The sequence below is a fragment of the Spermophilus citellus genome (assembly GCF_964194105.1).
Source record: "Spermophilus citellus genome assembly, chromosome: 10".
Classification (NCBI taxonomy): Eukaryota; Metazoa; Chordata; class Mammalia; order Rodentia; family Sciuridae; genus Spermophilus; species Spermophilus citellus.
The window spans coordinates 98,221,728-98,238,103 of record NC_138197.1 but is presented as its reverse complement, the minus strand read 5'-3'; the positions used below and the strand labels follow the sequence as shown (position 1 = coordinate 98,238,103).

Sequence of the window (16,376 nt, the reverse complement as noted above, 5' to 3'; positions counted from 1 at the left end):
AAAGAGTTTTGCAGATTCAGGAATATCATTTTAATAAAATTAATTTTCCTAAATTCCTACTAATTGAGTAGTAGTCATAATTTTTTTAATCTGCTAAGTTCCTCTAGGCTGTTTCCGTAGTTTAGTTTTCTCATATATTTTAATTTTAATTAAAATCCTTCTCTTTAAAATTAAGACTTTAAAGACATTTTAACCATGAGGAACTGAGTAATATATATAGCATACTAAAAGCCCTTGTGCCATAAATATGCTCAAATAAAACCCTTTATCTTTTTTTTTTCTCTTTTCTGAGAACTTCCGTAGCAATTTGTTTCTTGTTTCTCTTAGTTGTTTAATAATTATGTAACTTTGCCTCTGTTTTCATTGTCTTCATTTTAAATAATATGTCATACTTTATGTTTAAAGTACAGACAAATCACTTTGTATTAATTGCATTGTCTTAATTGTATAAGCCTATCTGTATGAATTTATCTTGTTATTTCATACCTTTATCAGTACTTGTAAATTCAAGATTTTTGCTTTGTTTCTTAAGCTATCAAAGAAATGTACTTAAGGTACTATCAGAATTTAGATTGATTCATTAGTAATGGGAAACATGATTTGGAGAAATAATATATAGAAAATGCAACAAATTCTATAGAAAATCTTGACAGTCTATATGTAAGCAGGGAGAATGTTCTAAAAATAAATATTAGAGATTTGTCTCAAACTTTTACTTATTTACAAACTGAAACACATTTGCTGTCATTTTAATTCATTATAAATTCAGTGATACTGATTTTAAATATAAAGAGATTTCCATTTTGCATTTTTCACTTCTTAAAATGATTGTTTTATCAGAATGTACCTAAATATTCTTCCTTCTTAAGTATTAACTAGGATGCTTTGCTAGTTAGGATTTCTCCTAATGTATTAGTACAATGATTAGCAGGCATGTTTTTTAGCTTGATACCTGTAATTGTAAAGATTTGAATGAGTAACAGAGTTGTTTCTGCTACTGAGCACAGGTCTTTTTTTAAATTAAAACCCTAATTATATTGAGCTTCTTATTTTCTATAAAGATAAAATGGCATACTAGAGCACTGAAGGTCTAGATTCTGTTCCCACTTTCCCCTCATTACCTTTATAACCTTTGGCAAATATTCACTTGGAAGTTGAGTTTCCTCATCTGTTCAATAAGAATCATAATTATCCTTGTCCCAACTAGTTCACCTGTGGTTGTGAATATAAAAAGAGATCATATCTGCAAAGGCAACTCATTTAGAATAAATGAATAAAGAAAAAGAGACTATGAAATTAGACTTAATGACTCTAGTGTGTCTATGGTTTTAGTAATTCATAGTTTTTTTACTATTTATTTTTTAGTTTTAGGTGGACACAATATCTTTATTTTGTTTTTATATGGAACTGAGAATCGAACCCAGTGCCTCACGCATGCTAGGCAAGCGCGCTACCACTTGAGACACATCCCCAGCCCCATAGTGTATTTTTTTAAGCTGCCTGTTTTCTTTTTATTTTTCCTTAAAGATTCATTGATATGATTAATTTATTATTTTCTCATACCTCAGCATCATGTCCTCAGTTGTTTTCTGGTACCTTTGAGTGACTCTCCTTACATAAAACTGTATACTATGTTTGTACTCCATTAGTGAAGCCTGGTAGACTCCTAGTAGTTAAGAATCAAATACTGTTGATAATTTGTTAGCTCTGTAACCATCCTATAGATTGTTTAAAAAGCATGGTTAAGTTATTGAATTAAGTTGATGGGTATGCTTTTTAAAATAAGAAAATTTTGGTTATAGCCCATATTTTACTCTAACTTTTATCCTTTATCAGTTGCTATTTGCATAGTAGACTCATTTATCATGGGAGAAAGTGAAAAGAAAGGTTTAGTAAGGTGACCTGATTTCTTATTCTTAATAAGGATAACCCCATTGCATTTAACTGCTACAAAATTTAAAAGTATTTTTCAAGGTGAGGTATTTCGTTTAGGAGAACTGATAAATGCTTAAAACAATACTTTAAAAGTCAGTGAGTTACTTCCACATAACAACATGACCTTGAACACAATTTGCTTTAAAAGTATAGCACTTGTAACATATTAGAACTCATTATACAAACAATATCATGGAGCAAAAAAAAAAAAAAAAAACATGAATTGCCAGTCTAAAGGGCACCTTATAATATTGAGCCAATTATTTTCATAGCAGTTTTTCTTCAGAAACTTAATTATTGGCTTTTAATAGTGAATGTTGAAATGGGAGGAAAGTTTATTAAAGCTAAAGCTTTTTTCTCATGGACTGGACAGAGATAGTTAGATTGCCTCTTATTAAATTCCTATTGGAGAATCTTTCTAGCAGGGAAAGTCAACAGTTCTTTGAAAAATTTTTCCCACAATGAATAAAAATAGATTTTAAAACTAAGAAAGATCTATGACTGGCTGGCCAAACATTAAGTAGTTTAGAAATACATATAATTTCTCTACCAAAATTTAAGTTTTAGGAAGGTATCAAAAAGAAAAAAGGTCTCAGAAGGTTAAACCTGAGTTCTCATTTGTTGCGTTACTCTATTCCTATCAGTACAGCCAAGAAAGTGAAAACATGTCCACATAAAAACTTGTACATCACTGTTTGTAGCAGCATTATTTATTTTAAGCAAAAACAAATGTCTAACCAATGATTAAATTAGCAAAATGTGTACATCATGCAGTGAATTTTTATTTTTCAATAAGAAGTAGTGAAGTAGGTGCTGGGGTTATGGCTCAGCTGTAGAGCACTTGCCTAGCACAAATGAGGCCTTGGGTTTGATACTCAGCACCACATAATAAAAATTTTAAAAAATGTATTGTGTCCAACTACAACTAAAAAAAATAAATATTAAAAAAAAAGTGAAGTAGCTATGTGTTGTGGCATACACCTATAATCCCAGTGACTCAACAGGCTGTGCAGGAGGATCACAAGTTCACTTGGTAATTTAGCAAGACCCTGTCTCAAAATAAAATTAAAAAAAGGAGTTGATGTAGTGATAATACACCATAAGATGGATGAACTTTGAAAACATGAAAAAGTGAAGAAGCCTTTTACAAAGATGATTCCATTTATATGAAATAGCAACATAAGTAAATATGTAGAGACAAAGTAGATTAGTGGTTGGGGAGGGGGTCATGAAAATATTCCAAAATTTATTATGGTGATGGTTATACGACTCTGTGAATATTCTTAAACAACACTGAATCATACACTTTAAATGAGTGATATGTATGTTGTATCTCAATAAAGCTATTAAAAAAAGAATAAGGTATTGTCAATAGCTTCTCACATGGATTTCTCATATATCTCCTTTGAATTATATTTATCATGTCATTTGTAACTACTGAAACATGTTTCTTAACTTCTTTCTGTATGGTTATAATTTTTGAAGATGTTATATGATTTTATTGATTTTTAACCATCACTAACCCTCTCCCCTATTTTCTGCCTAGGGCCAGACAGCCTTTGATGTAGCAGATGAAGACATTTTAGGATATTTAGAAGAGTTACAAAAGAAACAAAATCTGGTATGTATCATGACTGCCTAAAAACTGCCTGTGTTAATAAGTTATCTTAAGAGCTTCAAATTTCAAACAGTTAAAAATTGTTCTTGTGGTGTTTTCTATGTTTTGATTTTAAGTTATTCCTAGCAAACTAAATGGCAGTGAGAGAATAAAGGGATAGTGATGATATTTTAGCCTTTTGTGTTATTTATTATTTCTATTTCCTTCCTTCCCTTCACAAAACGAATATTTAAATAATCTGTATATTCTCAAGAATAATGGGTTTTGTAATTTCGTAAGAAAGTTTTCTCAGATTGTAAAATCTCAGTTTTCAAGTGGGCCTTAGAAGACCAGTTGCATCATCAGAAAACATATTTTTAAGTAAAATGCCATTAGCTATCCCAAGTGGTTAATAGACCTTGACTTTTTCAGTAAACTGAAGTTGGAGGGATCTAAAAAATTCAACTTCATCCTGCTTAGAGCTGTTTAATTCTCTAGTCTTTTTCATTCTTTCTTTATTCAAGCCCTCTCCACTGTAGGTAACACGTAAACTTTTGATTTACTTGTTTGGGTTTGTTTGTTTGTTTACTGTTTTTTAAATTGCTATGTTAATATTTTAAAATCTGTGTTTTACTAATTAAAATGATTTTAATAGTATTCATTTTTTCCTTTGAATAATTTTGTATAAAGCTCCATAGTGAAAAACGGGATAAGAAATCTCCACTAATAGAATCAACAGCAAATATAGAAAACAATCAGTCACAGAAGACTTTTAAAAAGTAAGTAAATTATTAAAAGCATATTTTTTTATTGTTACGAATGAGTTAGCATAATGGCCACAAACATAATTATTGCGGGTCTGAGGAAAACTAGTATTTTAACCTTTTGTGTTCATAATGATTTGAGGACTATTTTCCTTTCACAGCAAAGAGACTTTGATTATTGAGCCAGAGAAAAATGCATCCCGTATTGAATCTCTGGAACAGGAAAAGGTTGATGAAGAAGAAGAAGGAAAGAAAGATGAATCTAGTTGTTCCAGTGAAGAAGATGAAGAAGATGACTCAGAATCAGAAGCTGAAACAGGTAACATTTGAAGGATAAATGAATTTTTTAAAAAATTTGTTGCATTATAAAGTGAGACAAAATGGATTTCCCTGCCAAGCCAGAAATTATCTTTCAGTATTAGAAAATTATGTATACTAGTGAGTTTATTGTTTATTCTCTTAATTATTTGGAGACTCTTGTTCACCTCTTCAATTTACTGACCTGTATTTTAGATTTGTAGAAAGTGCAGAGGCTTCTCAGATTCCCCTAGAATGGCACAGATAGTGAGTACAAAGGGGTCCTCAGCAATTCAAGAATGTACCTGCTGCTTTCTGAAACCTATAAACCCAGGAAGCTAGTCCCAGCAGTATCCCAAAATTCTCATGGTAGAAAGGGACTGAATTAAGATACTTTCCCATGAGGACATGGGAAAATTTGCTTTGAGAAATTTTAAAGATAGCTATAGGCATGTAGTTATATTTATATTTCTTTTAATAAAATTAAAACTTTATAGTTGTCTTTTTTAACCACCTACCTTAGTCTGCTTCCCTTTTCTTCCTTCCCAAAGGCATCCATTACCATGAGTTTTTCCTGTAATCCTCAAATCCATGTTTATGCTCTTATATATATGCTCATAATTACTATACATAGGAACTATAATATTATTTGTGCTTGTTTTCATACTGTAGGAATTGTGATGCCTCTTGATTTTCTTTTCATCAAGTGTTAAGATGTGTCCATAAATCTTTATCTATAACTTCTTATATATAATTTATTCTTTAGCTGTTGAATGATACTCCATGAAATATATTCATTTTCTTTCTGGTGAACATTAACTTTATTCTGTCTTTTGTTTCAAATAATGCTATATGGGCTGGGGTTGTGGCTCAGCGGTAGAGCACTCGCCTAGCACATGTGAGGCCCTGGGTTCGATCCTGAGCACCACATAAAAATAAATAAAATAAAGGTATTAAAAATAGTTTTCACCAGCTTTATTTTTTTAAAAAAAAATAATGCTTTAGTGATCATGCTTCCCATGTATATTTGCATAAGATTTTCTAATAGACTTAGAAATTGAACTGTTTGGTCATAGGATATATACATTTTCAGTTTTCGTAGATGCTCCCAAATTGTTTTATAAAACTACTAGAATAATTTATATTTCTTTCCTTTTTACTATTAAGTATATGGTTTCTTTTTCCTTGACCTACTTGTTTTTACAGTTTTGTTTGCCATATTCCTTTATTTACTTTTTTTTTTCTCAATCTGTATCATCAGTTAATTGCTCAAAACTTCTGAATGGTGTGATATCAATGTTTTCATCTTTGAATTACATAATGCGGCATTTAACATAAATTAATCAGAAGAAAACATTCCCCTTTGGGGGATATAGATACTTTTATTTTTTTGGTGCCAGGGATTGAACTCAGGGGGACTTAAACCCTGAACCACATCCCCAACTCTTTTTTGTATTTATTTAGAGATAGAGTCTTATTGAGTTGCTTGGGGCCTTGCTAAGGTGCTGAGTCTGGCTGGAACTTTGAATCCTGCTGCAGTCTCCCAGCCCCTGGGATTATAGGCAGGCAGTACCATACCCGGCCTAATAATAAACTATAAGGGCCAGTTTGGTAGTCATTGGTAAACACAAATGAAACTCTACAATTTCTTGAAATTCCTATATTCCCTCTAGACACAACAGCAACATTTTCAAATCATTTTATTTTTAATCACTCAGCAAAATATTTTTCCTAAGGTTTCCTAAATGTAAAACATGTACAAAAAATGCCAAAATTCTTTTTAAAGATCATGTTAGGTGGCTAGATTCTAATCACTGAGAGATTTAAATTTTTCCTCATTGCTGTCATTTTATTTGGTCACATAACAACATATCTTTTGCCCTAGTGAGATGATCGTGTAGGGAATATTGGAAACTAGCACAATTGCTAATTACCGAATGTTGTTATATGTTTGTATAACATAGTAATTAAATATTCCTAAGTATAAAAGCAAATTATATGAAAAGTAGCATGCATAGTGTTTAAGTACGTGGACTGGTTCATGTAGATAATTTTATGTGTGGATAATTTATTTAATCTCAGATTTCTTATCAGAATAATAACTACCTTCCATGGATACAATGGATGCAATCAATTGCATTTGTAATAAGGGTTAACTTTCATATAATAATTGTATAAAACTATGATCATTAAATTTGATCAATATACATAGTTATCTAATATCACTTTATTTAAATTTATACTGTTTCTTTTATTCATTTTACAAAACCTGAAAGATAAAATGATGTCATTGGCCCAGATATTTTTTCAACTATTTAATGTTATTTTTATGTACTTAGTCCCCTCTCTGAGTACTAAGTCTATAGTAAAGTATATCATTACAAATCAAACTACATGCACATGTACCCAAGGAAGTCAGGAGTAACTAACATCCAGATCTCTGAATAACTCATGGTCAATTTTTTTTTCTTTTTCTTTTTTTTTTTTTTTTTTTTTTACTATTTATGTGGTAGAATTCAAGAATTGGAAGTCTAGTCATTTCTTCTAGAGATTTCTGATTTTTATCTTTCTTTTAATATAGGTCCTTTTAATACAATTCATTGTTCATTGTTAGGCACTGAGGAGCTGTTTAAAACAAACAAAACACTTCAATCTTAGGCCAGTTTTGTCACTAACTAGTAAATCTCCTTATCTCTTTTGCTTGAAATTTCCTTGATTGTAAAATAAGAATTGGACTATATGATCTGTATGGTTCTTTAAATGTAAATAATTCTATAAATATATCAGATTACTTTGAATTTTTTCCCATTTGAAATTTAAGCGTATCAGTCACCCTCTGCTCAATTTCTCACTGAGCTAACTTTAAATGTTCCTCTAAAGCATTGTACTATGAGAATTTTGTTCTTCCTGTTGCTGCTAGTGCTGGGTTGTGCCAGGAAAATTTGACTTGTGTCTGAAGAATTAATTCATGTAATCTCTGTATGGTTTCATGTCTCTCTTTTAGTATCAACCAGGATTTATCATACTTAATTTAGCAAACTTGAGAAAGCTGACTTTTCCCTATAGACCTACAGCTTGATTTGACAATTTCTAAACTATTTCTTTTTTCTACTTTATGTGAGGTTATTTTCCTTGCCGTAAAGTAACTTTTGCTGACTATTTCTTTGATAAATTCTTAATCTAGCCAGTTTTTCTTTAGTGTTCGTTCTTTTATCATAAACCAGGTGAAAATAGGAACTCAGTCAAAAGTTTTCATTGCCTTCCAAATGATTTATAAACTGGACATGTAATTGAGAGAATTAAGAAATGAGTATTATGTTTTTTCTTTTAGGGATGTTTTTCCTCAAGGAATTAAAATTTCCCTTCTTAGTTGAACCAAGTAGAAGAACTTAATGTTTCTAATAACGTGGTAGTATACATGAGTTTATCTTACTATTTCTCCTACTAGACTGTAAGTTTCATGCAGTTAAAATATTTTGTCTTTTTGTTGACTGATAGTTCTCTAGTATCAAAGACACAGTATTTTAAGTATAAATTATAGTTCTCTAGTATCAAAGACACAGTATTTTAAGTATAAAGACAATAAATACTTGTTGAATGATGCTTCTACCTGGTTAGGTGGATTATTTTCTAAGAAGATAGTATGGTGCCCATTTAAATATTTTAGAAGTAAGAAAACATGCTCTTTGGGACTTTTAAACATACTATTTTACAGGTATATAAGCTGATTATTGAGAGAACACTTTTAGATTTCCTGAAATAAAGAAGAGCAATAAATTTTAGATCATCAGTGAAAATCCATTAGAAAATTACATCAGGTTCTGATTGTGCCTCTTATTCTCAAAGCTTTATTTTGTTTCTTTTATGTTATCCTAACAATTTACTTCAGCCTACAAAGACATTTCTACAAATATCTTAAAAAGCTGCTTGTAAAAAATCAGAACTAGGAAAAGACAGCCATTGAAGCCAAATTTCTATAGAATCTTGATTCTTACTTTTTTTTTTTTAATAGATAAGACAAAACCTGTGACTTCTGTAACTACTGCCAACACTTCTAGTACACAAGCAGCTCCTGTAGCTGTTACAACACCTACTCTGTCATCAAGTCAGGCAACACCCACATCACCTATTAAAAAGGTAAGCCAAAATTGTTTTTTAAAAATACATGTTTTCTATTTAAGCACCACTTGGACTAACTCATTAAAAGAGTCCTGAATTTTTAGTTGTTTTTCCTAGAAAGTATATTATACTTTTCTGGATTTTAGTTTGAGATTTCTTCTGAACCATATTATAGTCTTTTTTAAAATCCTTTTTGCATTCAGTATTACAGTTGGTAGTTAACATATACAATTGATAGTTAAAGTAAATAGCAGGAAGATTAAAATTTTCATAATATTTAAACAAATGATCATCACAGTTTTTATTTCTCATTTTTTTGTAAGAATTTCAGGTTTTATATCCTTTATGTATGCTAAATATAGTATAGGTATTAATAATTTCACATGTGGGTCAGTTAGCCACAAAAAGTTTAAAGGCACAAGTCAATGAGAGCTAGAATCTAGATTTTTTTTAACTCTTTATATTATTGTAAACACTAGGCTTGCCACTATGGTATGACAATAAGAGCATGATCTCTGTGATCAGACATACCAGAGATCAGCGCCACCTCTTGTTACGACCTTGTGTGAGTTATCTTCCTTATCTGTCATAAGACATAATAAAGAGAAGTAACGTTAATATTATAAGGATTGGTTGAGACAATGAGCTTGACTAGTGATTAAGTGTTCTCCCAAAATGTTAATTTTATTTCTTCTTTTTCCTCTCTGCCTCTGTTCTACACCAAAGCAGTTTTTCCAATTGGAGTGTTACTCTTTTTGAAGACTTGCCTTTTCATTTCTACTCTAGAACCTGTCCTTTTAACCCAAATTAAAGAGTAGGTTTCTTTCTTGTTGCTGTTTCATTTTAACCTATTTGTGTCTTTATAAAGATTTCTCCTCATCAACTCCTCCTTATCTTTAATGAGTATACTCTCTATACAAAGAAACTTTCCCCCTAAAAAACATTTAACAATTGAGTGTAGTTATAATAAAACTACATCCCTGAATGTCAGTATCTCCTAAATATGAAGGCATTTTCCTTCATTCCTACAGAGGAGATTTTAACTTTGATACAGGACTGTTATTTTAACTAATATATATACTCAGATTTTTTTCTTTTGTGCTTTTTTTTCAAATTGAGCTTTCACTCAAGGATTGCACATTGTGTTCAATTGATATATCTCTGTCTTTAAAATTCGTACTTTGTTGCTTATCTGACAATATTTGGGCTGCATGGATTTGAGAACCTATTTCAAATACCCACTGTGTTTCTATTATGTTGTCAGTCTTATTTAGGGTGCTCAAAATATAGATCTTTTTTGTAATCATAAACTAGAAAATTTTTCTAAAAGCCTGTACTGTTAGTAATAATTCTTCTCTAAAACTTTTCCCAAGTAAAACAATAACATAAATTCATAGTGGTAGAAATGTATGGATTTCACTGATATAGTTCAAATGTCATATATGATTGACTTTCTATATTCCAGAACTGAGGGCTTCTTGAGCCTATGTCATATGATCATAATTATGTATGCTTTAATATGAAATTCTCTAAAATTAATTTTTCTGTAGAATTTTAAAAACTGTTATGTTATAAGTAGTATCACTAAAGTACAGTTGAACTGAAGTTTAATTTATTTCTGGAACCCCCATGTATTTCTTCAGTGAATACTAAAATTGTTCCTGCACCCTTTCATTCTTTTGATTTATTGTCTGTTAGGACCATGGGATCATCACAAGTTCCCAGAAGCTCCAATCCTTTGAGTGTATCTGTCTCTTTTTCTCTTGGTTTCTCTTGGTATTTGGTTGAACAGTCCCTCTCCTCCTATAGTCCAGTGCTTAAATAGTCTTCTTGTGTTCAGTTTTCTTTTTCTCAGACAGAACCCTAGATTTATGTCAATTAATTTTTCAATTTATACCTGACACCCTAACTGAAAGTATATACTTGATACCTGTGTTAACTTAGTGTACCAGTATTTTTGCTATAAAAGTTCTTACTCAAAATCACTTTTGATTCTATAATCTAATTGATTCAATAATAAACACCTGCTTCTATTTACTTGCCCATTTAGAAATTCCATTTAATTCTGAATTTTAAGCATCATAATTTACTTTGAAGATCATATCATTTCAGTCTTTGTTCTTGGAGTTTTGTAACCACGTTTTATTCAAAGCAGTAAAACTTTGTACTAAAAATTTGAATTATTTTTAATGGGTGGGGGAGTCTTATCGGTATTACATGACTTCTAAAATTTGTTCTTATACTTAATGATACTCATATTCTTTTATTTACTTTTATTTAGCATTTTAGTGTTAGGGTTTTTTTTCAAGATTTTACATATAACTTGAGAGACCTTAACAGATACGAATTTTTTAAATGAATTGTTAATTTGTAAATGCATCTTAAAAGATTTTGCTTTTAAGGGTTCTAATTTGTACATTTCCAGTCACTGCTCTGCTTTTAACATTAACACAAAATTATGTTAACTTTTTCAGCTTCCTCCACTAGTGCCTACTGTATGAAACTATATATATTTATATGTATATGTGTGTGCTCATGGAAAGGAATAGATCACAAAAAAGGGAAGCATACAGAATATTTTAAATGCTGTTTATTTTCTATTAAGGCAGGGTAACTTTAACAACAACAACAACAACAAAAAATAGAACTATTCACTTTAAATAATCCTTCAAGTTCTTAAATGTTGAGCTAAAATTAAAGAATTATTTCTGTACCAGGCAGATAATTTGTGGAGATGTTATATATAAAACTATCAGTTTGATTTTATGCTTTAAGTTGTTAACTAACAATAAGACTATATTACACTCTATAGTCAAAGTAAGCATTATAGTTACCTTTGGAACAGATTACCTACTGTGTTGTATGGGTATATAGTCCAAAGAAGTGTAAATCATATTTTCTTTACTGGGTGGCAAAAATTCTTGGAATTTTGTGTTCTAGTTAATCAAATCCAATATTAAAAGCATAATAATAATTTGATAAAAGACAAGTCTCTGCTGTGGGTACATGAAATACGTCAATAAAAAAGGACAAATGCAACATAATGGTATGATAGTATAAAAATTACATTTGATTTAAAGTAATGGGAACAGAACATTTGTGATAGATCTTGAATGATGAGTAGGTAGTACTTTAAGAGAGACGAGTTTGTATAAAAGGAGAGATGAAAAATAATATGAGCAAGTAGAGATAATATTTGGTAGGAAAAATGAATTGTTCAGTTTGATTAGTTATAGAGTACATATATGCACATAAAGCAAGAAGAGTAGAGCCAAATTATGGAATATCTGATTCACTTCTATGGTTATACTTTTAGAATTTATTTGATGATAGAGTATCACAGAAAATGCATGAACAGTGCCATGAGAAAATTATTCTTTCTTTCCTTTTTTTTTTTTTTTTGTACCAATGATCGAACCCAGAAATGCTTAACCACTGAGCCACATCCCCAACCCTTTTTGTATTTAGAGACAGGGTCTTGCTGAATTGCTTAGGGCCTTACTAAATTGCTCAGGCTGGCTTGAACTCAGGATCCTCCTGCTTCAACCTCCAGAGCTGTTGAGATTACAAGTATACACCATTGTGCCCAGCAGAAAATTATTTTTTCATAATATTCATTCTGGCAGAGACTGATTAAGGAAAGATTTATCAGAAAATCATTGAAGTTACCCACAGTGATAAGAGTGTAAACTAGGGAAGTGGGTGTATGCTTAAAAAGGAAAGGGGATTTGGAAACTTGGCACCTAACTTATGAATGGAAGGAGATGAGAAGGAAGTCTAACATGATTGTGGGAATTGAACAAATAACATTGGTGCCTTTACTAGAAATAGAAAATGAGTTAAGAGTTGTTTTGGAAGCAAAAGTATTTGACTTTAGATATGTTCAGTTTCAAGTTCCAAATATAGTTCTAGATAGGTAGCTCTACAGGGAAATAAAATGTCAGGACTGGGAATTTAGGAGTTAGAGTGAACCTGAAAATAACAGTTAAATTTGAGAATAACCTGAATAAAAGTAATATTTAACCTGAAGAAGTAGAAAAGATTCTGCTCTCAGCAGAAGAAAATACAAGGCAAAATGGGAGATCTGAGATATTTAGGATACTTATCTTGCAGTACTAGGAAAGGAACGTTGCTAATAAAAAAATAAAAAATACAGGGGAGAGGGATCTAAGAAAAGGATAAGTGGTCACCACAGTAGGAAAATGAAGATATGTCTTATTATAAGACCAGGAAGAAAGTATTGATTGTTCATTATTTCAGAAAGATTTATGCACCAAGTAAAATTGTGGAAAATAATTTTAAACATAGAAACCAGTACCTAAATCCAAATTTATGTCAGGCAGAATAGAGGTATATCAGTCATTACAGTGCAACAAATGCCCATTTCGAAATAGATATTACTTCCTCAGTTGTCTCAACTCTGAAATAGCTTTGGGCCAAATACTAGTAAACATTTTGTTAAATGTTAGCTTCTGTTATAACAAAGCATATGTTATCTCCTGTCTGTCTGCAGGAGAAACATTTGTTTTTGGTTTTGGCGGGGAAGATGGGTTCTCAAGCAGGGGGTGCTAAACTATAACTGGTGGGCCCACTACTATATTTTTGTATAATCCACAATTAAGAATGGCTTTAACATGTAGAAATAATTGAGAAAAATAAAAGACTATTTTGGACATCAAATCAGATTCTGTTGTCCCTAAATAAAAATTTTTTGGAACATAGCCACACTGTTTTATTTATATATTATCAGTGGTCTGCAAAACCTAAAATGTATACTCTTGTCTCAGTACCTATGTTACTGCATAGAATATTTCTTGGTCAACTGAATCCCTGGTATTTTGCACTCCTCTCCCACCAGGTGTACTTGGCCAAAGAAATACTTGTTTCATTTATTAAATAGTCAGGTGCAAATAAATTAATGATGGCTTTTGTACAGTGTCCAAGAGATGTCACTGTACTTCTGTCAAAACTTTAAAATATCCCACACTCTGGACTCTGCTGTGTTTTGATACAAAATGATTAATTGAAGTACTAAAGGTATCTTATGAGAATTTTGTCTGTGAAGTGGGAACTTTAACATGCTCTATTAATATGCTAACTATAGCAGTCTTTGAAAATAAATATAAAAGAAAGGTCTTAAAAAGAAAAACAATACTTTCTGCTTGTAGCAAGTAGATACTTGTGTGTTCACTTTTTTATATTTAACTGTAGTTGAACACTTAAATTCTGGAACTGAAAATTGATGAAGTGAACTATTTGAAGTGAACAATGTTGCATTTTTAGGAAAAAATTACAATTATTAGAACGCCTTAAGGAGTGGAGTAATTATTTGTACATTTAAAAAATAGTTGAAATGTTTAATGTTTGGTGAGAAAATCAAACAGTAAATTTGAAGTTGTGACATTTTAGATATTATTGAATTAAATGTTATACTTAGAAAATATCAGTTATCAGATTTTCATTTAAATTTTAACCAGAATATAAAAATGGGTAAAACAATTCTTATGCAGTAGTTTGTTCACTCAGATACTATTATATTATCTACTGTATGTGCCTTCAGCTGCTTTAGAGGTTTTTTAATTGATTTCATTCAGATCATCTTTGTGCTAAAACCAGAATTTATTCCCAGTGATTTTTCAAAAATTGGGTCATTACTGAATTATTGATCTATTATAAATTTCTTTTAAAAAGGAAAAAAAAGTATATTTTGCTCATAACTTCCTTTTTTGTTTTCATGCTTTCAATCTATCTCTTTACCTGTCTCATTTTAATTGGCTTTAGTATGATTTCATTGCTCCTATCATGCCTGTGGTGGAATCAATAGATCCTGCATCATGGAGGCAGGGCTTGCGCAAAACTGGCATTGTTCTTGTGCCCAATAAGGGTGAAAAATCTATGGTGAGGCATTTCTATGTGCAAGAATTTATATTAGGATACAATATAACAAGTTTAATACAAATACTGGTTCCAAAGATGCATGGTTTTAAGTCCTTATGGTGTGCTCATTTTTGTTTTTTGTATCTGCATCATAAATTTTCTGCGTGATATAAAGTGTGTAGTGTTTTCTCTAATCTAACATCTGTAAAGATAGTCTGTTCCTCTTTCAGTTTTAGATTTTTACTTTTTTAACTAAGATATTAACCTATCTAGTAAAAGTGTTTTCTCAAACTATTAACTATAATTTTAGACATTATCTGAAAACTTAATCATTTCCAAATTCAGGACTAATCAGTTTGGATAATTTTTTTTTTCTTAATAAAAACAGTTTCCAACTTCAACTACAAAAATTTCTCCCAAAGAAGAAGAGAGAAAAGATGAATCTCCTGCATCTTGGAGGTTAGGACTTAGAAAGACTGGCAGTTATGGTGCACTTGCTGAAATCACAGCATCTAAAGAGGCTCAGAAAGAAAAAGACACTGCAGGTGTTATACGTTCAGCTTCAAGTCCCAGACTTTCCTCCTCTTTGGATAATAAAGAAAAGGTAATCTGTTTCACATTCTGGGGTTTCTATAAAACTCTTTAATAATTTATTTTCTAGAAACATCAAATCTGATAGGTTTTCTACTAGATATCTTTAAATCCTAGATCTCAAGTTAATTCACCAGACTTAATTATATACTACAAAATGTACCACCTTGAATAAATATATGTGTGGACTTATAAGTACTGAGAAGATCACATGTCTTTGCTCAAAATATAAATTTTAGGATTATTACTAACTTAAGTTTAAAAAATCTTTAAAGAGAAAAAGAAAGAAAAAGGGGGATCCCATGAAAGTAGAAGAAATTAGTGGAGTAGAGAAAGAAGGTTGAAACAGAAGGAGGAATGATAGGAAAAGGCAAGAGCAGTGCCAAACTTTCCTCTGTACATATATGAATATACTTCACAGTGACTCTCACCTGTATGTATATTTACAAGATGCTAATTTTTAAAAACACTATAAATAAAAGAAAGATCAGTAGAATAAAAGAAAATAAGGAAGGAGTAAGAAAGGGAAAGGGGAAATACTGGGGACTGAATTAGAACAAATTTTATTCCAGGCTTGTATATTTATTTCAAAATGAACCCCAATGTTATTTATAACTAAAATGAACTAATAAAAATAAAACCACATGGCATATTTCAAAACATTTGGAGAAAATCCTTCACCTACATTTTATAATAGAATATATTAAGGAATAAGTTTATTATTTATTATGATTTCACGAGTTTTCCAAAGCTTAGGGACACATTTTTTTTTTCCGAATGTGATTCTACTCATATTCATCCAGTATCTACAGTTTCTTTACCAGCTTTTTGATTTGATACATTACGAGCAACTTTGTCTTAATAAGTACTTTTATTTACACTTGAAAGGCAGTATTAATTTGGAATCAAACAGATATGTCTTTTTATTCAGTGCCATTGTATAATAATTAGATTGTTTATATTCTGTGCTTGTACTCCATATATGTAGTTTTCATATGTTTCCTTGTTATCAGAAATATAGAGATCAAATTTTTCCTCAGTTAATTTAATATTTTTTGCTTTTTATAAATTTATTGCCTAATTATTTTTCAGGATTGTATGTCAGTAAACCCATCATTGTCACTACACACAGCCATATTTGGATAAACATAATTTAGATTGTTTTGAATATTTTAATGTATTATTAAGGTATAGAC

At 30.6% G+C, this 16,376-nt stretch overlaps 1 protein-coding gene across 6 annotated transcripts in view; it reads left to right on the top strand.

Moving 5' to 3' along the window:
* PPP1R12A (protein phosphatase 1 regulatory subunit 12A) overlaps positions 1 to 16,376 on the top strand; it is a 139,851-nt gene that overhangs the window by 82,374 nt on the left and 41,101 nt on the right. For 4 of the 6 annotated variants that reach the window (XM_081310750.1, XM_081310754.1, XM_081310755.1 and 1 more), the window contains exons 6-11: positions 3,482 to 3,556; positions 4,223 to 4,311; positions 4,458 to 4,615; positions 8,606 to 8,730; positions 14,494 to 14,610; positions 14,978 to 15,193. In XM_081310750.1, coding sequence (XP_081166876.1) covers positions 3,482 to 3,556; positions 4,223 to 4,311; positions 4,458 to 4,615; positions 8,606 to 8,730; positions 14,494 to 14,610; positions 14,978 to 15,193 — 780 coding nt within the window. The remainder of the gene's footprint in view (positions 1 to 3,481; positions 3,557 to 4,222; positions 4,312 to 4,457; positions 4,616 to 8,605; positions 8,731 to 14,493; positions 14,611 to 14,977; positions 15,194 to 16,376) is intronic. The other 2 variants (XM_081310752.1, XM_081310751.1) reach the window with 1 other exon arrangement.